Genomic DNA, 21,513 nt, shown 5'->3' with positions numbered 1-21,513 from the left:
GTCTTAGGCGCCCTCTGGTCTTGTGCCATTTATTTTACCCTTGCTTTCTATGGTTTCATGAGGTAAAGCAAACATTAACGATACAATTGAACATTTGCTTTTGATTCGTTCTCCCTGCAATACTTCGTACGACGTACCCCACCACAATCCCGCAGGCAGCTGCCCCACACCCCACGCGCGCCCTCTGTTCAAGAATTACAAGGTTGCACGATATTATCTGGCTTCCTCAGTACCTGAACACTGGCTTGTCATCTTCTCTGGTTACCAGCGCTTCAGGTATGCCGATTAGTGAACCTTTGCTACTGACCTTCGTAGGGTAAGCGTTAGTAAACACCGCGCTAGCCACAATTACGAAAGAGGACGGCCATTGCCGCCAATGTAAAGGACGATCACGGTAGGTATACTTGAGTAATCGAGTATATTCATGCGAGATTCATAGTCCATGTGTGTGGGACGTTGAATAAGCCAAAGAGCGAAAGAGCGAGCGGAGTGGGCGTGCGAGACAATCCAAGTACAAAAAGGTGTTGAAGGGGTGCGCAATCACCATCAACAAGCTTCGAAAGCTGATCACGACTTTACCCATGAGTGATTCCAGCTACGCTATAACACCATGACTCAAAAAGAGGCCGTCCTACTCACAGGTGCAACTGGCAACGTCGGTGCCGTGATCCTCGAACACCTTCTTCAAACCACACCACACAATGTAAACATCGTCCTGCGAAATGCTACGAAGCAAATCCCGCTCTTCCGGGAAAGGTTTCCGTCAGAGATCTCCACAGGCCGCCTTACGTTCACGTCCATTCCAGACATGACCATCCCAGAGGCCTTCGACGCCGCAGCAGCTTCCGCAACCACAGTCATCCACTGCGCTACTCCTGTCGGGAGCGACAGCGATTGGGTCAAAGACATGATCGACCCGACGTGGACCATCGACCACTCCATCCTCACAGCAGCCCGGAAGTCTCCCGCCGTAAGACGCGTCATCATCTGCGGCACACTTCTACAGGCTTTGGGCCCCTACAACCTCTTTGACCCATCGGCAACTATCACTGATGTGTCGTACAATAGCATGACCTTCGAAGAAGCGAAGGACGGACCTTGGCGAAACGCATACATGTACTCGAAGACAAATGCTGAGAGGAAGACGTGGGCATGGTACGAGGAGAACGGTGGTAAAGAAGGTACAAAATTTGACATTGTGATGTTGTTGCCGCCGATGATTACGGGGAGGAGTCCGCAGGTTGGATATAAACCTAGTGCTGGGCCCGGTGGGATTGGGAGTATAGGCCGCGCTTTGCTTGTGAGTAGGACGGCAGAGGATATGGATGCTACGTTCCCTATGTTCTTGTGAGTACAGGAAGTGTGATGTAAGGAGTGTGTGCTGATATCGTGTAGGGATACAGATGATGTAGCACGCGCGCACGTGCTGGCACTGGAGCAGGAGAAAGTGCCTGGGAATCATAGATACCTTCTCGCTTCTCACGAGGGGGTGAATCTACGAAGCGTTGTCGCGAGGATGAAGAAAGAGTATCCGGAGGTAGCTGATAGGCTGCCTGACGTGCAGGTCGATGAAGAGGGATACGAAAGCAGGCGGGCCAAACTGGCGAAGATCGATACGAGCAAGAGTGACACGATTTTCGGAACGGAGTGGAAGACCGCGTATGATAGTATTAAGGAGATCGTGCTGGATGCAGTGCGGTGGGAAAAGGACGATAAAATAAAAGAAGAGCAGAAGTTAAAGGATAGATAATGCTGACCAGCTCACTGGTACTGAGCTAGTTTCTTAGACTGTATCTGTATGTACGTTAAACCCGGTAGCGGACGTTCAGCATACGCAGAGACTTTGAGGATATTCGTGTGTTTCTCCCTGAATTCTTCTTGGCCTTGTTTTGTCTGACCTTCACAACGATGAGACATGATGAAGGAATGTTTGCGCACGTGATGTGAAACACCCGGGCCCCGGCCCTTCTCGAAGGTTGGTGGTCTGACTAGCGAGATTTGCACGCCAGTGAATGTCAGCCACACGCCAAGCTTAAATAGGCTGCACCCTAGAGATCCCTGCATGTGCAGTGGCGTTCGAACGCGTAGCCTGTAGGAAACCGAGATCGAAGGTCACATTTTACGTGGACTTCTCGTGGCTGATCGGAGGCCGGCCGCGACTGCCTACTTTCCTCCACCACCCCTCCTTCGCTCCTGCATTTCTTACCCAAGCCGCTCTTTTCCTACGGGACCCTGCAGCAGCGCGCATCCGCATCACGCATCACGCATCACGGACCCGCGCCCCGTATGCTCACACGACTCACTCCCACGCATTCTTTCCGTATTCCTCCGCGGTCATGTTCGGCGTGAAGCCTCCCAAGGTCAAGACGCGCACCGTAGCCGTGCCTGTCAGGAAGGCGCCCAACCCCGCTAAACCCGCGCAATCCAACGGCCACGCGATCGGGAGAAGTGGTGCGACGGCGGCGGCCCCCGTAAACCGGTATAAATTATCGTCCCCGCCGCGGACCAAGGCGACGACAGCGCACGCGAGCGCGAGCAATGGGCGCAAGTCGGTGACGGTCAAGAGTGTGCGCAAGCGCAAGGTCGAGACATATACGCCGCTGAGTAGCGACGACGACAGCAGCGACGATGACTCCTCGGCGGACGGGCGGAAGCGACAGAAGATGAGCAGTAGCATGGAGCCCACGGGCATCAATCGGTGCCTGGAGCCCGACCACAACCGGCGCATACGATTACCGTCACCAGAGCCTAGAGGCGCGCAAGTAGATGGCAACACATCGATAAAGCGGGAGAATGGTGCGCCAGTAAAGCAAGAGAATGGGACCTCGATCAAGCAGGAGAATGGCGTGTCCGTGAAGCAGGAAAATGGCGTGTCGGCAAAGCAGGAGAACGGCACATGCATAAAGCAGGAGATTGATACACCCATGAAGCCCGAACAAGCATCGGAAACAAAGCGAGAGAAGGGCGCCGCGCCGGCGAAAGGAAAAAGGAGCAGCGAGGCCGCAATGATCCATGGTCGGGGCATCTGTAGACGATTTGCAACGGACTACAAGCCCGCCTTCCCAGGTACAGATGAGCCACCCGTGGTACATCTGCAATATCCCAGCCCCTCGGCACCTGAACGTTTCCAATTGTCTTTGCCGAAGGACGCTAGCAACTTCAACCCTCTCGAGGATATATACTACGCGATCGAGGAGATCGTGCAGCACTATCTACCTGCCGACCTGTCCACCGAGCTGTCTTCCGAAGCCGATGGGACTGTCCGCCTGCTCAAGCGTGCCGCCTTCAAGAAACAGCCTGAGGAGTTCAGCCGTATCGTGGAAAAGTTCAATGCGACGATCAAGAAGAAAGTCGACGACGGGACCATAGCCAGTGTTCTTGACTCTAAGCATGCGATACCTCTGGGACTTGTCAAATGCATCCTGGCACAGGTCTACTGGCGCACCGTCTCCCCGTATGCTTACCTTCTCAAACGGGTAAAAGGAAAGGAGACTACATACGGCGAACTCCTCCCGCCATTCGTACATGCTATCTTCCAACAGACCGGGCTCAACTCTCGTTCTGTTTTCGTCGATCTCGGCTCTGGTGTTGGCAATGTGGTGCTGCAGTCTGCATTGCAGACGGGCGCCGAGTCCCACGGCATCGAGATCATGGACACGCCCGCTGAGTATGCGACTGACCAGGCCAATGAATTGCGCCTCCGCTCCAAACTCTGGAACATCAACCTTGGCCCCATTACTTTGCTCCACGGCGATTTCCTCGAATCACCGCAAATCGACGATTTGCTGCGCCGCGTGGACGTGGTACTTGTCAACAACAAAGTCTTCCCGTCGAAGCTGAACAACCAACTCCTTGACAAATTCCTTGATCTGAGGCTTGGCTGCAAAGTTGTGAGCTTGGCGAGCTTCGGCGGAGGCGGCAACAAGCAAGGCGTGCGGAACGAGAATAGCATCGCCAATCTGTTCGACGAGGAGCGGTACGACTCAGGCACGGGTAGTGTCAGCTGGGCGAGTGAGAGCGTTGAGTACTTCATCATGACGAAAGTACGCTAAGACACTGCTTTCCTAGATTGCAATTACGAGTACTACATCATGAAGAAGGCGCGATGTTTCCCACCAAAGCTACAGAAGAGAAAAAGGTTGATGAGGGGCACGAGGAAGCGACGTCCGGAGACCCTGGACGAACTTATGGAACAGGGCGCTGCGGCCGAGAAGAAGTTGAGCTTGAGCTTGGTCAGCCAGTTGAAACTATGGTTCGAGGACGATCCTGCTCTGTGCAACGTCGGACCCACTGCAGGTATGCTTTTTGCTCCTCATTGGTGTATATATCGCAGGGACAATTTCTTGGATGGTGGTGCTTAGCGCATTGATATCCAGATGGCATCTTGGGCGCTTCATTCTGTTGCATACTTCATCTGGACCTCGGTCGTTTTGCGATTGCGAAGCGTAGTCCAGCATATTAGGTGGGCTTGTTGGGTTGGGATTGGCCTCTGAGGAGAAATGGTGTATCAATACCCTGGGTGCATACATACATAGTTGTTGTAAGAATGGACATAAGACACATCATCACTGCTGTCCTGCTGTTTTGTTCGTCTTCAAGATTTCTGTGTCGACTTCATGGACTATGCGCCGTCTTCAACACTCCTTGTCCACCGCACTTCTTCTACATAACAAGACAAAATCATCTCGCGTACCAAGCTTTACGTTCCTTTATAGCTTACAAGTCTTCCCACCACACTCGGTCATCGTGTGTACATACCGTAACTTCCCACTCTCAAGTCGGAACTCATGTGAATCAGCCGCATTCATCTATCACCGTTAGTCACAAGATTCGAATCCCATCTGAAGACCAAACGGCAACACGACCTCAGCGCGTCCAATCATCCAAAACAGCAAAAAGAAACACAAACTCACCATATGCTCCCACACACAAAAGACGCTCACACTCCCCATCTCCTCATCAATAACATACCTCCTCCTCGTATTCGGCGCCTGATTATGATTACTCGGAATCCCAGGCTGACAGCTATCATTCGCCATTCCCTTCCCCGTATACGCGCTGCCCTCAAGCCTCACGCACGGCGTCCCCCACGGCACCTTCTCATGTGCATGCGCATCGCTCCACATATCGAGGTAGGCATCTCCCGCAGCTTGTATGACTTCTCTGCTCGACTGCGCCGACGCTGGAAGCGGCGTCCACCCCGGGTCCTCGGCCTTCACGTACTCGAGCGTCTTTGTCGCGTTGAAGAGCCACGAGCCGGTTGTGCTGGCGATGGTGTCGATGCTGGAGACTTTGCCGTCTGCGCCGTGGCGGATTTGCGTGCCGATAACGTAAGGGCCGGTGGCGGCGATGAGCTCGGTGTAGGTGGCGCAGGTGACGAGGTCGTAGTTTGTGCGGCGGTGATCGATGGTGAGCTTTTTTGAGAGGACGCTAGATGTGGTGGAAATGTTCTTGTTGTTTTCGGTGTAGAGCCATGGAGTGGCCAGCATGGGCTGCAGTGGGGTGAGAGAACCCGCTGTTTGGGCTGCGATGTAGGCGTCTGCGGCTTGGGTAAGGATAGTGCGATCGCATGCTGCTTGAGCAAGTGGAGCCGCGCTGGAAGCAGATGCTAGGAAGCCGATGAGGAGATAGTTTTTGATTGAAGGAACCATTGTCTGGTTTGATGTGCACTTTTCGAGGGTTGATCTGGCTGTTCTGAAACTTGAGATTACTCATGGTAATGATATATGTCAGTATTTCAAGAACACCCCAAAGGATCGCTCAACCCGATTTGATGTGGTAAAGTGCCGTAATTGATCTATATTGAACCGGGTCTTCTCAAGAACGCTTCGTTGGCGGCAAAATAGCGACCCCACATGGAGGGCAATGAAGCTCCAAAATGCCCAAGCTGGGAGCTTTGACAATACATAAGAGTTGATCAGGCAAGCTGAGTATTCCAGAGTGTTTGTTAACGTGCTGTAGCCGCAGTTGGCCGATGGATTAGCTCAGAGACTTCGAAAAAACCAAATCTGCAGCAAGCCTACGCGCGGATCAGACATGTGAACCGATACATTGAAGCCCTTCGTACCATCGGAAGTTTTTTCGAGCATTGAAGCAATAGTGCTATCTTTCTGTATAGTACTGACCCAAGAACAGTGCGTGAGCACTTTAAGTCTGAACATACCTGTCGCTGACAAACAGCGTCGCTACAATAGCTCGTGGGCAGCGGCCAACATCAATTGATGCAAAGCAGACCCTACATCTCCTAGGTTCTCATCAGGCGTCACCTCTCGATCGAGACTCGAATCCCTTATCCACACCTCGTTTCCGTCTTTACGCCATCCTTGACCTCTCTCTTGCAATGACTCGATGTACTCTTCCACTTCTTTAGCTACCTCTGTCTCCCCACAGTCCTTGCTCACGAACCTCGCTCCATCACTAAGCTCTTGTGTACCCAGCAGTCCAGCCATGCCACTATAACACCCGTTCCACTCCAACCATAGGTCCGAGGCCTGTGCCCTTCCCAGCTTCTTGGGTGTATCAAGGAGATCATTCTCCGGACCTGGTGCGAGTTGGACTTGGATCTCGCGTAGCATTGGTATTTTCTGCAGGGCGCGGATAACCGTGTTCATGTTTGTGCTGAACGGGAACACACCAATAAAGGAGAAGCTCGTAATGTTACAGCAATCTTGAACTTCTTTCGCCAGGCGGAGGAGGGTCAGGTAAAGCATCTTCGGTGATTGTTTAAGATGATACTCATATGTGCTGTAGGCTGCGATCGAGGAGCCTTCATTGTAGCCTAGATGCGTCCAAGGCTTGCGATGGACGAGCGCGTTGTCCCAAGGTCGGCATCCGTGATTCCGATGTGCGGTACGGTGTGGGTCTTTTTGGGAGAATTCGATGTAGTGCATCTTCATGTCGAAAGCCCACGTGTCAGAACTGAGCATATGTGCGTCGAGAAGTGCGGAGAGCGAACTCGGCGGTGCAGCTACCACAACGCGAATTGGGTCCAGGTTAGAGAATACTTGGTCCCATATTTCGTGCACAGCACGAGCTAAAGGTGCATCTGCCGTGGATACGTGCCGAAGCTGGTATTCCTTATCTGTGTGGACCACGATGTTTCTAATGTATTTCTTGAGGTCATACTGCCGCATAAATCGCAGGAAGCCGGCAAAGCTCTTAGTAAGATGCGGAAACCACAGGATATGCGGTACGTTCTTCAGGATATGGTCGTCTTCCTCTACACGACAAAGATTGATTAGGACGTCATCGAATGCTTGGTCGAACGCAGAGCCCGTGCCGGTTGCTTTGAATTTGCTCATCATGCGTGTGTATATTTGAAACTCATGGGCGCTCAACTTGGTGAGCTGACCTTGCATGTTGTCGAGAATTCTAGCATCGATTGGTACCCATTGCGGATCTGGATCCAGAGAAAGCCTTGAGTAACGGAAAAGGATAGGTAACAGGATCTTCCTCCATCGCCACGAAACTTGTGAAAGATTTTTGAGCGGCGTCTCGACCGAGTAAGTCAATCTCACTGTCGGTTCATGAGAGAATTTGGTGACAGAGGGCGCTTCGATATCCAGATATGAAGCGATTGATATGAGTAGTTCATTCGGTAGTCTTTCCATGGTCCTCAATCTGGATACCGCCACTAATCTGCTGGCTCAGCGGTTCGTAGCGATTTGCGATATGGATTGCACGGTACGACACAGAGTATGGATGAATTAGAACACGAGTGTAGTAACCATCCGTACAGAGTAGAAGGGCTGAGGTTGCGGAGGGGTGCGGCAGCTTTGAGGTCGATGGACGCTAACTTTCTGAGACGGGATGACGACACTTGGCAGCGAATTACTAGATAGGAAAGCTCGCGCATTGGAGAAGCTGCATTCCACTTGTGATTTTGCGAATGCTGCGTACTAGGCCATACTACTGCATGTTTCGCTGCCTTGTTTTTACGGGCATTTCGAGGACTATGTCATCTAGAATCCTGAGCGTACAGCGCCTTCGAGCCACGCTACGCCAGCTACAACGCCATCTACAATCCTAACCCTATTTCCATCGTCTTTGCCGAGCTCTTCCACGCAAGCCTCTCTCACCATTGTATCCATACCAGCCATGCCGGCACAGCCGAGACAGATTGCGCCGACCTTGCCCTTCTTCAAGAGCCTCTTCACCGCATCTTTCATCCGTTTACGCACCTCCTCCACCGGCGCGTCATGCAAATCCGTCGCAGTTAAACCCGTGGTCTCCACACCAGCGAACCGTTTGCCCGCGTCCGATCCAGTGCCCAGAAAGTCCACAACAGCTTCTGACAATATCTTCTCCCAGACCTTGCCTGTACTCACGATGCCAAATTTCTCATCTGGGTGAATGATCTGTAAACTCGTGCTCACGCTCGCTTCGAAGATGCCGGTGACCGCTTTGCGACCAGACTTCACAGCCTTCTGCTCCTTCAATATCGGCACGAGAGGATGCTTGGAGTAGCACGCCACGAGGAAGCCATCGTGCTGGCTGAGCACCTTCTCTAGCTCCGGTAAGCAATGCTTGACGCTCTCGGCGGCATCGTCTTCGTCATTGATGCTTTTCGGTCCCGATGGGGCAGTGAAGTACTCATGAGCGGTCTACTAGCTGTCGTTAGTTGCTGCAGAGCTGCGGTGAGTGGTGTTGATGAACATCTTTGAATCCGAGCAGTTCGACAAGCGGCTTGAGCGCGTCGGTCATCGACTTGGTCGAGTTCGGCTGGATGATGAGGATTGATCGCATCTTTGTGTATCTTGACTGACGATACTCTCCCATTGAAAATGTGGTGTATAGTTTTTGGTGGGGGTGGGGCCGAGTGCGTGCTCACTGAGTCACCTGTTTGGCCTGACGTCACGCAACACTAAATCGTTGAGCTCTAGAGCTATCAACGACCAGAATCTTTGAGACTGTATTATAGGGTAGACGTTGAATCTAACTTTAACATTGGGGCAGAAAGCTGTTGAGAGAGCACCTTGATTTGATTGGCTTGCAATTGAACCATATAGGACCCTGCATGTGCTTATAGCTCAGCGCTGGCGACAAAAGCTCGAGCCATAGTCCTCCTCAAGTATGTGCCAATGTGCAATGCTGCCCTGAAGTCATCGTATCATTGTGTCACCGTGCCTCCTCGTCTGCTGAACGCCTTCGCCGAATTCGGGTATTAGGATGCAATAGGTAAAGTGAAGAATCAAACGCCGGCTACAATAAGTCAGACTGTGTTCTGCGATCTTGATGGTATTCGAACATACAAAGTCGTAGAGTCGTCAGAGGTGATTGCAACCTTAGCGGAAGCAAGAGAAGCGGCCGCAACTGATGCGGAAAGGAGCACGACGCGCGCCGTGCTTGTCAACCACGACACCACCGCCTAGGTATGCTTAGTACAGCCTGCGATCCTTTACAAGCTTCAGTTACTTACCACCGTGGCGGCCGCCGAAGTGCTTTGTCCACATAAGAGGCATGGTGTTTTGTAGTGGGTTGAAAGTGTGAAGTAGTAAGGTTGGCTGTTTGTTATTTGCGAGGTAGATGGTCGAATGTGAGGAGGTAACGTGAAAGGGCTGAGGGGATTATATAGCGGCTGCGTGTCTGCCCGAGGGAAACAAGCATGTGTTTGTTGGGTCCCTTGGCCGACCTCATCGGCCAAGATCGTGCCTGCTTCAGGTGGACATGCACCGCCACAGGTGTGGCGTCACCACAATATTGAAACGGCCAGTGACGTCACGCTAATCAAAGGAGGTGTCAAGATCCTGGTGTTGTACTGTAGTAGCGGCCTTTGACCTGTGATCACGGACTGGGTGCATGTAATGAGGTGGCTGGAAAGTGGGAGTTCCGCAATTCACTCAGATAGGTTGCATGTCAGCTCTAGTGTCGACCCAACATTGGTACAGAGACATAGGTAGAAGACAAAAGCGTGTCATGTTGTTTCGTGTGAGTTGTAATTCAAGAAAGCCCTTCAATAACATCGCGGCTCATCATCGGTCGTCACGTCGTACCCCAGAAATCGGCAGAATCGGCATCATGGACTCGAACTCCTTGGCTTCGCAACGTATGGGGAGTGTCGACACGTTTTTCAGCATTTCAAGTCGCTCTTAGCAAAAGTGAGAGTACTGCAAGACAATGTGGGAGAGGTACACCGACGGGATAGATGGCACTGAAAACCTTTCAAGGAGAACGTGCTTGAAATCGCCTCAGAAAAGAGAAAGGAAATTATAGAAGTCTGGTCCTCCAGAATTCCGATGGACGATGATGACCGAAGCATTGAGAGGATATCATTGCGCCAATGACCCAGATCCAGCCACTATTTACTCGTACATATGGTCCCTTTCTCGTTGTGAGCCCATTCATATATTCCCATGCAAAGCTCGAACCGGAATGTATCAAACAGATGCCTTAGCCTCCCCGTAGGTGTCGCTTCAGCAGTTACGAATCCTTCGTAGCGAAAAAGCGCATGTTCGTCGATGCAAAAGTCCGTTCTCGTCGTACTTCGATTACCGCCCGAAGCCACTTTGTTGGCCTTGTGCCATAGCAGCGTTCTGCTCCTGGAACCGGTCGCCTAGGCGCTGTGAACCCTTCATGTGCTTGTCGACGCATTTCATGACGCAACCTTCTTCCCGCGAGGTGAGCGACTTGCTCTCGAAGCCGTTGACGCAGTTATCGAAACATTGCTGCACGAGGTTGGAGTACATCTGGCAGTAACATCAGCACCAATCCCGTGGGTGGAAATCTTAATAGAGAAGGGGAAGGCGTACGTTCATGAATTCCTTCATTTGCTTCTTCTCCATGCGGTTCTGCAGCTCGCGCTGCTCGGCGGACGAGAGGCTAGTCACAATTAGCAGCGTCCAGAGATTGGGTGAGTCCAACGTACGAATCCATAGTGCAGTGGATGGGACGAAATGAATAGTTGGTTGTCGATGGAAGTTGTTGGTTATGTGAGTTGCGACCGCGTAGTGACGGGAGGTGTCTTTGGAGCTTTCCCCAGCCAATTTTTTGAGGAAGGAGCTAGGGCCGTAAGCTGCACTCTCCTGCGGAGCTAGCCTTTACAGCTCTCCGAAAGCTCCACAGCTATTTCTCGTTAACGAACGTTTTCCGTACCTTGTAGCTGGTGAGATTTCAAGCCAAGTTCCATGGTAGCCTACGTCACGGGTGCCCGGCTTCAAAAGCCATGATACGGCCCCATTCGTGCCGCCCGCGTTTTACCTTGCACATGCTAGCGGACACGACTGGGCGAGAAAGCTGCTCGACCCAAAACATCCTGGGAGAGAGGAAGTCCGCTTGTGTACTGTAGGCGGTAATCATGTATGGTCACGTCTTGATCTTCCTTGAGCATTCGTCGTGAACAAATGAAATCTAGCCACCCCAGAAGCAGCTGGCCAAGGCGCCACTCCTTACCTGTGAAGGTCAAGCAAGCGAGACTGCCCACGTAGATCTAATTAGATTCGTCTATACTCCATACATACTACTCGCTGATCGTGTGGCTGTGGCTGACCTTGACTGACGCACTCGCATGAGAGAGCAGTGAGCAGGCCAGTCGAGGTGCCGCCTTGTTATAAACCGCCAAGCCAAGACAACTGCATCCTACGTCGTCAGTCCAACATCGGCTGGCACGCTCACACTGCGGCCCTCGTCCCTGCATGCCCTATCGTCTCAGACGGCCCAGCCCGCCCCGTCACGCTTCCACGCCTGTTCGTGTGCCACCGCCCGTCTTGTACGCCGCGTTGCGCTCGCGAGATCCGTCTGCTCTGCCGTCCATAGTCATCTCCGAACCGTTGCTCTCGCGCCAGCACACCGCGCCCGCCCACGCAGAGTCCGACCACGCTCCCTTACTACCTACCGCTCACACGCGATAGCTACATTGCTCACTCACTTGTCGCTCAAGAGCGCGTTCCTAGCTGCTGCCCGCGACGTCTGCCCCCCGCCGTCCTCATTACCGCCCAAGATTGCCCGACGCGCCCGCAACACGCTGCGCTTCTTGTAGTCGGCGACAGCCCGTTTGAGAGTTGCGCAGCTCTTCGCCGTCGCCCACCATGCCTAACGGCGTGCACAATCACCACGGCGCTTTTGCGACGCCTCGAGTGCGCAATGGGGAGCCCCAACCCGCCCCGGCGACGCCCATCGAGCCTGGCTCTGCGAAGCGTGACCTCACATCATGGTGGAAACAGTTCAGTAAACGTAGCGTGAAGAAGGAAGAGGAAAAAGGTACGCAATGCCTACGCAGCTTGAATAACCGTTTACGGGTACTACTGTGTAACCGGTTTCCTCGCGACAGGTAACTCTGATAGCTGCCTGGTATCTCCCTACGGCTACCTTACCTATAGGCGCTGACACGTTCCGTTGCAGAGCCTGAAGTACCCCGCGGCATCTTTGGCGTACCTCTCATTACTAGCATACCTTATGCGAATGTTGCGATTTCACTCTTCAATGAGAGTGGTGAAAGCTACATTTACGGATATGTCCCCATTGTCGTCGCTAAGTGCGGCGTCTTTTTGAAAGAAAAAGGTTTGCGCCCGTGGCCACCAGTCAACGATCATCCTAACTCGTGTGTAGCTACCGATGTAGAGGGCATATTCCGTCTGGCCGGTTCTGAGAAAAGAATCAAGGAACTCAAGGCTCAGTTCGACACTCCACCACGCTGGGGCAAAGGTCTCGATTGGTCGGGCTACACTGTGCACGATGCTGCAAACATCCTTCGACGGTACTTCAATCAACTGCCCGAGCCTATCATTCCTCTACAGTACTACGACTCCTTTCGCCAACCTCTACGTGGGCACCAGGCAGAAGCTGTTGGCCAGATCGAAGGTCAGGCTCCTTCTATGGGGGGGTTTGATCCCGATGCTGCTGTTCGCGTATACCAGCAGCTGATCAAGGAACTTCCCTCCTTGAATCGTCAGCTTCTCCTCTACATCCTCGACCTGCTTGCTGTTTTTGCTGCAAAGTCTGATGTGAACAAAATGACCACGTCGAATTTGGCTGCTATCTTTCAACCAGGCATTCTCTCCCATCCTCAACACGACATGTCTCCTCAGGACTATCGGCTCAGCCAGGATGTTCTTATCTTCCTTATTGATAACCAGGATCATTTCTTGATAGGTATGGAGGGTACCGCTGTCGATGAGGGCACCGTCAAGCATATCGAGAGTGGGCCTTCGACCCCGCAAGCTAGAACTCCAACCACCCCTGGTCGAAACAAGTCGGGTCTCGGACGGTCAGCTTCGGCTGCGTCAAGTGCTGGAGCAGAGAGTCTGCGCAAGTTCGGAGGAGTGCGAAGAAATGTTTCGACATCGTCGAGACAATCGCGGCATTCAGGGGCTGTACCCAGTCCAACAACGCCTGCGTTCACTTCCGGCTCAGGTGTCCATCGCAGCAATACACTTCCCTCTAGATCACCGGCTCTCACAGCGTCGCGTTTTCCAAGAGAAAGAGGATCTGATCCTCCCACGCCCGCGACAGAAGAACCAAAGTCTCAACTGCCAGCGGTCACACCTGAAATGCCGACACCGGTGGCCACACCTCTGGAAGGACCCCCGAAGCACATCGACTTACCTACAAGGGAGTATACTCTGCCTATACAGCCCGTACAAGAGTCTGTCCAAACTGCGCCCAGAGCTCAGACGTTCCCGGTGGAAAAGCTGGACGTTGTCAAACCTCAGCCATCACTACAAACCGAGCCTGTGATACCAGCCCTTCCCACGCCGGCTTATGAGATACCTGGGGCTTTCCCGCTTCCATCTCCTGGCTTGATTCCGCCCACGCCTGATGCTGTCACGCCTGTTGCTGCGTCAGAAGCAGCCAATATTTTGGGGGCACCAGCTCCGCAGACGTTACAACGCAGTCCTCACGCTACGCCAAAGCACGAAAAGTCCGAGTTCATGGAAGGAGCGGTGGACTCCGGGCCTCCTGCTGAACCTTCGTCAGTGGTCCGAACTTTCACGCAGATCTTGTCCGGTACTAAAGCGTCACCGGCCGGTGATGAAAAGCAACCAGGACGTAAACCGAACAAACTGCAAAAGAAGCGTATCACCAGTGCAAATCCTAGCGCACACAGCTCTACTCATTCGCTGACTGGGTCGCAATTTGGTTTTGATGGACTACCCTCTCCACTGCCCCAAGCCGCATTTCCGCCACCGCTACCGGGTGCCTCGAAAGAGGCATTGCAGTCCACCAACTTCGACACAGTATCTTCACGTCACTCCGGCGCGACTCTGAAACCGACCATGTCGCCTTCGGCGTCCTTTAGATCTCATTCAACTGCGACCGAGTACTCCGAAGCCGAACAGTTGGAGGAGCCACCGAAGGAAGAGAAGGAGAAGCGATCCTTCTGGAAACATACGCGCGGTGGCAGCAAAGCGACGCCAACTGCGAGCCAAACAGATCTACATGGGTCAGTTCCAGGAGGCGACAAGAGCATGAGCTCTTTCGGAAGCAGCTCCGGATGGGGCGGTGGGGGACGAAGAAGTTTGCAGTATGATTCTCATCAAAACTCGGATCTTTCTGTTCCATACGGAGAGTCCAAGGAAGCCGCCGAGAAGAAGAAGAGCGGACCCTTAGCCTGGCTCGATAGGAAACGACAGGAACACGACGAACGTAAAGACAGGAAGAGTCGGGCTAAAAGTCCACCAGGAAGCTCGTCTGAGCTAGCGATGCCCATTGGCTTGTTGAGTCCCAAAGGTGAATCCGCTCCCAGGGGTCGGTCTATGGATATGCAAAGGAACAACGGCAACCATGAGCCGAAAACGGATATCAGCAGGAACAATGCAAGCCAGGACTCAAGTGATGTCACGCCTACTGGTACAAGTCCAAAGCCTCTGACTAGTACGCCACCGGCATTACAGCCCGCAAAGCAGCCTCCGCAGCCGTATTCGCAGTCACAGTCGCCTCCACAAGCGCCGCCGCAAGAGGAGCATACGCAAGCGGAGCAGCAGCAACAAGAGTCACAGACTGCACAAGCACCGCAACCCGCGGAACAAGGGCCACAGCAGCAGCCTGCTTCGGAAACCGCTGCTCCTCAGCCCCCTGTTGATACTCCTCAGAGCCAACCTCGCAGACCGTCACCCAATAAGAGCGGGCTTTACCCTCTGGATGCAGATCTAGAGAAGAACGCGTAGGTTCAGGATGCGCTGATTGAGTGACTACTCAGGTTGTATTTTCCGCGGAAGGCGAGCGGTCTTGTACTCGCAGAATACTGTGATGATGTTGGGGGTTTCTTGGTTATATAGGTTTGGTTTGGTTGGCTTGGAAGGATAGCCTTTCTTTATTTTGGTCCGCTGCCTAGTCGCCAGCCTGGGCTACAGGTCTCGTGTTTGATTTTGAGTAGAGTGAGTGTGCCATGTGTGGTCTGCGACGAAGGTAGGGGATGGAAGGAATGTGAAGGGTTGGAGGGAGGTGTAATATAATCTCTTTCATTTCTCAGCGTTGCTTCCTCAAAGTCAAGACATCAGAGAGAGAGAATCAAGTCGCATCACGGTCGAGCTTGTGAGGGCACATCATCTCTCATATGCAAGTCGCGGTTTACACGCGGACCGTATAAGACGGGCTCTAGGCGTGAAGGTATTATGTACCCATTTACTGCGTTAGGTGCGCGGTGCACCTGCGGTAAGACGTCGGTGGTGAGGGGTGACGAATCGATACTCCAGCTTCGCTCCTCTGGCCGTAAGCTGCTGGCACTGCGTACAAGTGCACACATAACATGATCTGACCTCTGCATGCCCAGCATCCTCATCGCCTATTGTAACGTTGATGCTCTCCCACGATTATCAGATGCAAAACGGATGGACTATCGAAACGCGTTGCAGGTCCCAGACTAGAGGCCGCGACAAAGCCATGTCTGGTACAGCAATCCAGGCGATTGGACGACCCTGCGTCAGTGCAAGTGTGTGGCGACTGCCCAACGCCAGTCTCTATCTAAATATATCTCATCAAACACTTGTACTGTGTATGGCGGGCAACCGATGGGATGCAAGTGCCAGCGAATAGTGCCCGTACGCTAGAGGAAGGCGACGAGACGTGGTGACGGTGGTGAGAGGCTGGACGGTCCAACACGCGCCAATCCTTTCTTCTCTAGTCAGCACTCCACCGCGGTTGATGTGCCGCTAGACTTGATGCCCGCATGCATGCGCTGGGGATGTTTCGAATCACTTGTGGGTCGCTTCTCCAAACTGTTTTGAACCTTCTCAATTCCCACCGAGAAAGCAGTCCACGACAGTGAAGAAGCTCAATCAAGGCATACGACGATGATGTCAGATTCGACGAGAAAGTGGATATCGATATCTCGACTGTTGGCCCCGGCACGTCCTTTTTGTGTGCCGAGCTCCCAAGACGATCCACACATGACGTTCTGGATGGTGCGCGCAGGGATCGTCGCGCCGCCGATACGAGCGCGAGCTCGCTTCACGAAGTCGTCGTCAAACGCAGGGATGCATGCATACTGACGAGCTGGGGTATTGTCCAGTTTCAGAATGTCGCGACGTCGATGAAATGTCACGAATAATAGCATGCTTGTGATATTGAATGGGATTTGTAAGACAGGGAGCTATGCCATGGTTGGGTAAATGCTGCCTGGAAAGTCGTGATTTGAGCAGGTGGAGTTTGTGATCAAGACATTTGGGTCTAGCTTGGACGTCTTGCAGGACCGGAGCGGACGCAGTCGACGGCGGAAGGAGTCGAATGGGAATTATTGGGGTGGTGATAGGATAGCTCGGCGGAGAGGTGCGTGCGGAGGGGAGCTAGCGAGCTGCAACAAAGCTGTTCGTGTTTGGCCGAGCATAAGCTTGCCTGCCGTCGAGCCCGTTCCCTCGCCACTTCTCTAATCCACTGTCCCGGGTGCTTTTTCTCTGATCATCACTCGTCTTTTCTGTCTTCACTCTGCACATTCGTTGTTGCGATCACCATACCGTCGTTCGACTTCAATCGCTTAGGAACTATCTTGGTGTTGCACAGCAGGACGCAGCACGGGTTTTCTTTTGGGGATCCGCGGATAACCAGGTAAGCCACCATAGGTCCCTGAACTTCTGTGTAAGCGGAACTACCTCCGACACCTGCCTCAACACAGCTGGCGCCGCCAGCTTCAGCTGCCTGATGAAGCACTTATGCCTTGCCTGGGCCCAGCATGGGCGTTCAATGCTTCATTGCCTTCACACTGCCAATGCCTTGCTAACATCAATCAAGTAAATAGCTTCTCTCGCTTCTCGTATACTCGCAACGAAGGCGTACATTCGCTCAGCCCGCCATCAGCCTCATAATGCGCTCTTTCCGCCAGCTCGCTCTCCTCGGCCTACCGCTGCTCGGTGGAGTTGTAGCCAACGAACCTGCTTCGCCGTCTCCCACCAAAGGACAGGCCCAGAACGCCGTCCAGGCCATCTACGCGAACGCCAATGAAGCTTTCCAGGACCTGCTCAATGCTCTACCCGAGGAGTCTCTGCACGTAGCCTTGAATTCCCTCCACCACTACCGCGAGGGCGTTTTCGAGTCGAATAAACGTGGCGTGGAGCACATTCACCAAGACAACCCGCCGCTCGCTACCAAGCTCATTGTCGCCGCCGTAAACGACCTCAAGAAGAGACAAGCACCTGCATCCAACAATGGAACAGCTCCCACCACGCAGAGCGAGCAGCCCCAGAGCACAGATACGCCTCAGAGCACGCAAGCCCCGTCCGAGAGCAGCCAAGCTCCACCGGAAAGCAGCCAGGCATCCGAGAGCTCTCAAGACCAGCCGCAAAGCACTGGCGCCCCCGAGAGCTCCAATGCCCCAGCATCGCAGAGCAGTGCCGCTCCCCCAGAGAGCTCCGCCGTCGTCATCCCCGTCTCTGTGACCACAACCGACTCCGATGGCCGCACGACGGTAGCAACCTCCGAAATTCTATCCCGCCCCACAGCCTCCATCGCCGTCCCCGTGACCCGGACCAACTCCCAGGGCTCCACCGAAGTCGCCACCGAAACCAAGCCCGCCGTCGTCTTCTCGACCACTGACAGCGCCGGTCAGGCCATTGTGACAACCTCCGCGGTCGACTTTGCGCCCACAAAGGGCCAGGTGCTGACGACGACGAATGCAGAGGGCAGCACGTTCTTGACCACGTACACGCCCGGCAGCGGACGCGTGAGCAGTATTGTGCTGCTTACTACGACGGGTGCGGATGGCCAGCAGAGCGTGGTGACGAGCTATACTTACGTGGACCCGGCGGCGCAGGCAACGGAAGGGAGCTCTGATGAGCCTGGCAGCACCGCGAAGCCCAGTCTGCAGAAGGGTGCGGCGGCGGCGGGATATCGCGTTGTGGACGCTGCTGTGCTGGGTGGCGCTGCGCTGGCGTGGTTCATATGAGCGCTGTCCACCCCCATCCATTACATTTCGCGAAGAACACGAGGAAGAAGCAAAAGATAACGATGTCACGACTCTCCGTCATCCACGCTCCTTGCGACACGACACATTTCGCTTCAAGCTCGGTGTACAAATTTTTGCAACAACATAGAACTGTCCTTATCTGATCATTAGCGCTTGCATTGGGAAAATGGGTTTTGCTTTTCGGATGCATAGTACATGGAGTCTTTGGCTCATATCGGTCCTTTGGATTGTTTATATAATACATACCCCCGGTCCTTTTACAGGTACATATTGGAAGGTCGGCATTGGAACGAAGTAGGTTGGGAAAAGGAAGGAACCAAGAACCTGATGCTGAATGCGAAGGATAATTTGATCGAGTCTGGAAGACGAAATGGGGAAGTTGAATTAGTCCACGGTGCAGTGGACAGCTGCTAGCTGTATGATCTAGTTGGCCAGAATGAAGCATAGTAAAAAGCTGATCAATTACATTGACATGCGTGTATGGAATTGATGTGGGTTTGCGCGTCTTCACACACAACTTCAAGTGTTGATTCACCGACTGACCTGTCAAGGGACTCGTTGCCCTTCCACAAATCATCTTTATCGATTCCCCGATGATTGAAAGGTTCTCAATGGCTTGATCATTCCCACGACTGTAATGGCACCTGAGTTCCTAGAGAAAGACTCATTACACGTCGCGGTAATTGGAGCACGTGCTTTCAAACACAATGACATCGTCAACAGAGCCAACAATTCCAAGCTTCTATCTACCAAGATGGACATCGCACTATATCCCGACGAAGACGCTACCGACGAACATGGAGGCTTTTACAAACTTCAACGGTCAAAGCGCGTATCTACCGCTAACCTGAAGTCACTGACTAAGAGGCAAGGAGATCCAGGAAGCGATAACCTCTTGTGTTCGCCGGTCGAGGAAAAGTTCACCACCAATCTGGATATCCTAGAAGAAATGTCCGAGCCTGATACTCCAAGGTCAGAAGGCGAGACTCGCGAACCCAGCACTGCTGGACCCGCTGCTCAAGCTGACGCACCCGTACAATCACCAGCTAGGAGCGAACCGTACTCATCTCTAACCCACCGCATATCCCAGTCTCAGGATCGTCTCAATCGTCTATTGGAGGAGCTCGACCGCACAACCAAGCGGTTCCTCCCCCACGCTGGATTTACGAGCAACATCGTCGACAGCCTTAGACCGCACTTCAAGTCCATGAATCACATCGCCTCGCACCTCGAACCGCCCACCGACAAATGGTCCGCTTTCGTGCACTATATCGCATGGCTCGGCGTAGATTCGTCCCTCAAGGAAGCGGACCGTGCAAGGGCAGGAGCTATCGCTCAGCTGGGGTATGCACTAGATCGCTGGCAGCCGAAGCCTTCTGGGCCGGGGAGGTGGGCGGCTAGGATGCAGCAAGCGTGCAATGTGTGGCAGGATACACTGCATGATTTACAATGTTGCAGCTTCAGGGATGGGGACGGCGAAACACTGGATCCTAAAGAGAGAGAAGAGCTAAGCAAGGTTGTGGGGATGGAGGACTTGGCGAGGGCGTTGTGTGTCCATGCGATGCGGTTTGGGGATAAGTGGGAGGATAATCGGAGGAGGTATATTGAGGGGGAGGAGGATGTTGGAGGTGGTGATGGGCTTGAGGGGGGACGCGGAGAGCTGGTTGACATTCGTGAGAAGCATTCGACCGATTCGTTCACTTCTGCGAGAAGTCATCTCAAGAACCCAGAAGCAATCAGCAAGGCGCACGTGGAGCACGAACTCACAGAAGAGAACCTGCGTGCACTCAGCAGAAGATACTGTTCTATGCCAAGTCTCAATCCTGTCGAGGAGTGGGTAGTAAACTTACCGCGCCGCATTCCAAAGCAAGGGCCAGGATCTCAAGCAGTTGTTCCGCTTGTAGATACACCGTCGAGCAATCTGACCGAATCGACTATCTCGCAGGTCAGAACTAAAACATCCAAGGCTACGCATCCTTACAACGAGCAAGGAGAGTTTCCATCAGAGGCTCCGTTGCCGTCTCAAAGCTGCGAACGGTCTTCAAGAACCACCATTCGAGCGGACATACACGATCGAAGTGCTGCGGGAGAGGCGCCACCATCTACTTCATCCGCTAAACAGTGGAAACTAATAGCCCTCTCAAGACCTCTCACAGTCCGTGGCTCAGGATTGCCCACTCCCGATTCCAGCCAGAGTTGGCAGCAAGCCAGCTCCGAAGGTACCTCGACAAAGGCCTCAAGCAAAGCGAAACAAATGTGGCAGCATCTCAAAAGATACGTAAAAGAGCACCACGAGAGCGCCAACGCCACGGTCGCGGCGCACTACGGACAGGGCTCATTGGGATTGCAACCGGACACGAACGCTACTCAGGTTGAAGAGATCAAGGAAGAAGGTCAAGATTACGTTGCCCGGCACGCCCATGGCTCAGAGGCCAATTCATCCGCAACTGATTTTCCCCTACTAGTAGGCTCGATCCCACCCCGTCCACCACGCCCACGACCTCCGTCTACCGCTTTTTCAGACCTGCAATCTTACAGGAGCGATTTGTCAGATTCTTATGACTCTGTTGTTGATGAGTACGGTCCTGTTACTATACCTCCACGTGCGCTTTCGACTGCGGACCTCTTCGCGGAACTGAAGTGGGACAGTAGCTCCTTTGCAGAGTCACTTTACGACGCTCAAGAACACAGTCCTATTTCCGGGGGACAATTTGTGCAAGTGCGAGACTCGCAGGGAGGCCTGGTACACTCGGTCAAGGATGATGCATCCGTTCTGCAAACCTCGCATGGAATGCTAAGCGTAGATCCGGGAAGTGTGGGAGGTAGCAAGTGGACGGCCCCTTCTGTGTGGAATCGTTCGCCTCCGCGTTCGCTTTCTGGTACATCGCCTGCTGAAGAAATCACTGACATCCAGGAACGGGAAAGGATCGATGAAGAGAAGAAGGAAAGGAAAGAAGACAAGAGGCAAAAGTACGCTGAGTTGATGGAGCGGAGGTTGGTGGCGCATGGGCTTCTCGCGAAGGAGAGGTAGGGATGGTGTGGAGAGATATGCAAGGGGGTCAATGATGTGGCGGGAGAGGGACTTCGTTCGATAGGATCGTTACTGGTGACTGGGACGTTGTTTTCGTGATTGGGTCTTGAAGTTGTGATAGCCTCTTGAGTTTGTCGTAAAATGAACTTGG

General features: G+C 53.3%; 9 protein-coding genes across 9 annotated transcripts; 5 read left to right on the top strand and 4 right to left on the bottom strand.

The window, feature by feature from the left end:
- Positions 1–610: 610 nt before the first annotated feature.
- N0V89_004665 (uncharacterized protein) lies at positions 611–1,750 on the top strand (the record flags this gene model as incomplete). The annotated part of the gene is made up of 2 exons (XM_056213447.1): positions 611–1,347; positions 1,396–1,750. 2 exons carry the CDS (start codon positions 611–613, stop codon positions 1,748–1,750), a joined length of 1,092 nt encoding a protein of 363 aa, XP_056073755.1.
- Positions 1,751–2,336: 586 nt separating this feature from the next.
- On the top strand, positions 2,337–4,052 carry DOT1 (Nucleosomal histone H3-Lys79 methylase; the record flags this gene model as incomplete). The annotated part of the gene is made up of 1 exon (XM_056213446.1): positions 2,337–4,052. One exon carries the CDS (start codon positions 2,337–2,339, stop codon positions 4,050–4,052), a length of 1,716 nt encoding a protein of 571 aa, XP_056073754.1.
- Positions 4,053–4,817: 765 nt separating this feature from the next.
- On the bottom strand, positions 4,818–5,715 carry N0V89_004663 (uncharacterized protein; the record flags this gene model as incomplete). Its single annotated transcript, XM_056213445.1, has 2 exons — positions 4,818–5,689; positions 5,712–5,715. The coding sequence occupies 2 exons, from the start codon at positions 5,713–5,715 to the stop codon at positions 4,818–4,820; spliced, it is 876 nt and encodes a 291-aa protein (XP_056073753.1).
- A 470-nt stretch (positions 5,716–6,185) lies between these two features.
- N0V89_004662 (uncharacterized protein) lies at positions 6,186–7,358 on the bottom strand (the record flags this gene model as incomplete). Its single annotated transcript, XM_056213444.1, has 1 exon — positions 6,186–7,358. The coding sequence occupies one exon, from the start codon at positions 7,356–7,358 to the stop codon at positions 6,186–6,188; it is 1,173 nt and encodes a 390-aa protein (XP_056073752.1).
- Positions 7,359–7,961: 603 nt separating this feature from the next.
- N0V89_004661 (uncharacterized protein) lies at positions 7,962–8,778 on the bottom strand (the record flags this gene model as incomplete). The annotated part of the gene is made up of 2 exons (XM_056213443.1): positions 7,962–8,603; positions 8,656–8,778. 2 exons carry the CDS (start codon positions 8,776–8,778, stop codon positions 7,962–7,964), a joined length of 765 nt encoding a protein of 254 aa, XP_056073751.1.
- Positions 8,779–10,487: 1,709 nt separating this feature from the next.
- Positions 10,488–10,872, bottom strand: TIM9 (protein transporter tim9; the record flags this gene model as incomplete). The annotated part of the gene is made up of 3 exons (XM_056213442.1): positions 10,488–10,685; positions 10,749–10,818; positions 10,865–10,872. The coding sequence occupies 3 exons, from the start codon at positions 10,870–10,872 to the stop codon at positions 10,488–10,490; spliced, it is 276 nt and encodes a 91-aa protein (XP_056073750.1).
- Positions 10,873–12,023: 1,151 nt separating this feature from the next.
- SAC7 (GTPase activating protein (GAP) for Rho1p) lies at positions 12,024–15,101 on the top strand (the record flags this gene model as incomplete). The annotated part of the gene is made up of 2 exons (XM_056213441.1): positions 12,024–12,195; positions 12,337–15,101. 2 exons carry the CDS (start codon positions 12,024–12,026, stop codon positions 15,099–15,101), a joined length of 2,937 nt encoding a protein of 978 aa, XP_056073749.1.
- A 2,132-nt stretch (positions 15,102–17,233) lies between these two features.
- On the top strand, positions 17,234–18,310 carry N0V89_004658 (uncharacterized protein; the record flags this gene model as incomplete). Its single annotated transcript, XM_056213440.1, has 1 exon — positions 17,234–18,310. One exon carries the CDS (start codon positions 17,234–17,236, stop codon positions 18,308–18,310), a length of 1,077 nt encoding a protein of 358 aa, XP_056073748.1.
- A 658-nt stretch (positions 18,311–18,968) lies between these two features.
- On the top strand, positions 18,969–21,362 carry N0V89_004657 (uncharacterized protein; the record flags this gene model as incomplete). Its single annotated transcript, XM_056213439.1, has 1 exon — positions 18,969–21,362. The coding sequence occupies one exon, from the start codon at positions 18,969–18,971 to the stop codon at positions 21,360–21,362; it is 2,394 nt and encodes a 797-aa protein (XP_056073747.1).
- Positions 21,363–21,513: the final 151 nt, after the last annotated feature.

The sequence above is a fragment of the Didymosphaeria variabile genome (assembly GCF_027946475.1).
Source record: "Didymosphaeria variabile strain IMI 356815 chromosome Unknown scaffold_3, whole genome shotgun sequence".
Classification (NCBI taxonomy): Eukaryota; Fungi; Ascomycota; class Dothideomycetes; order Pleosporales; family Didymosphaeriaceae; genus Didymosphaeria; species Didymosphaeria variabile.
This window is presented reverse-complemented; position numbering and strand designations above follow the sequence as displayed.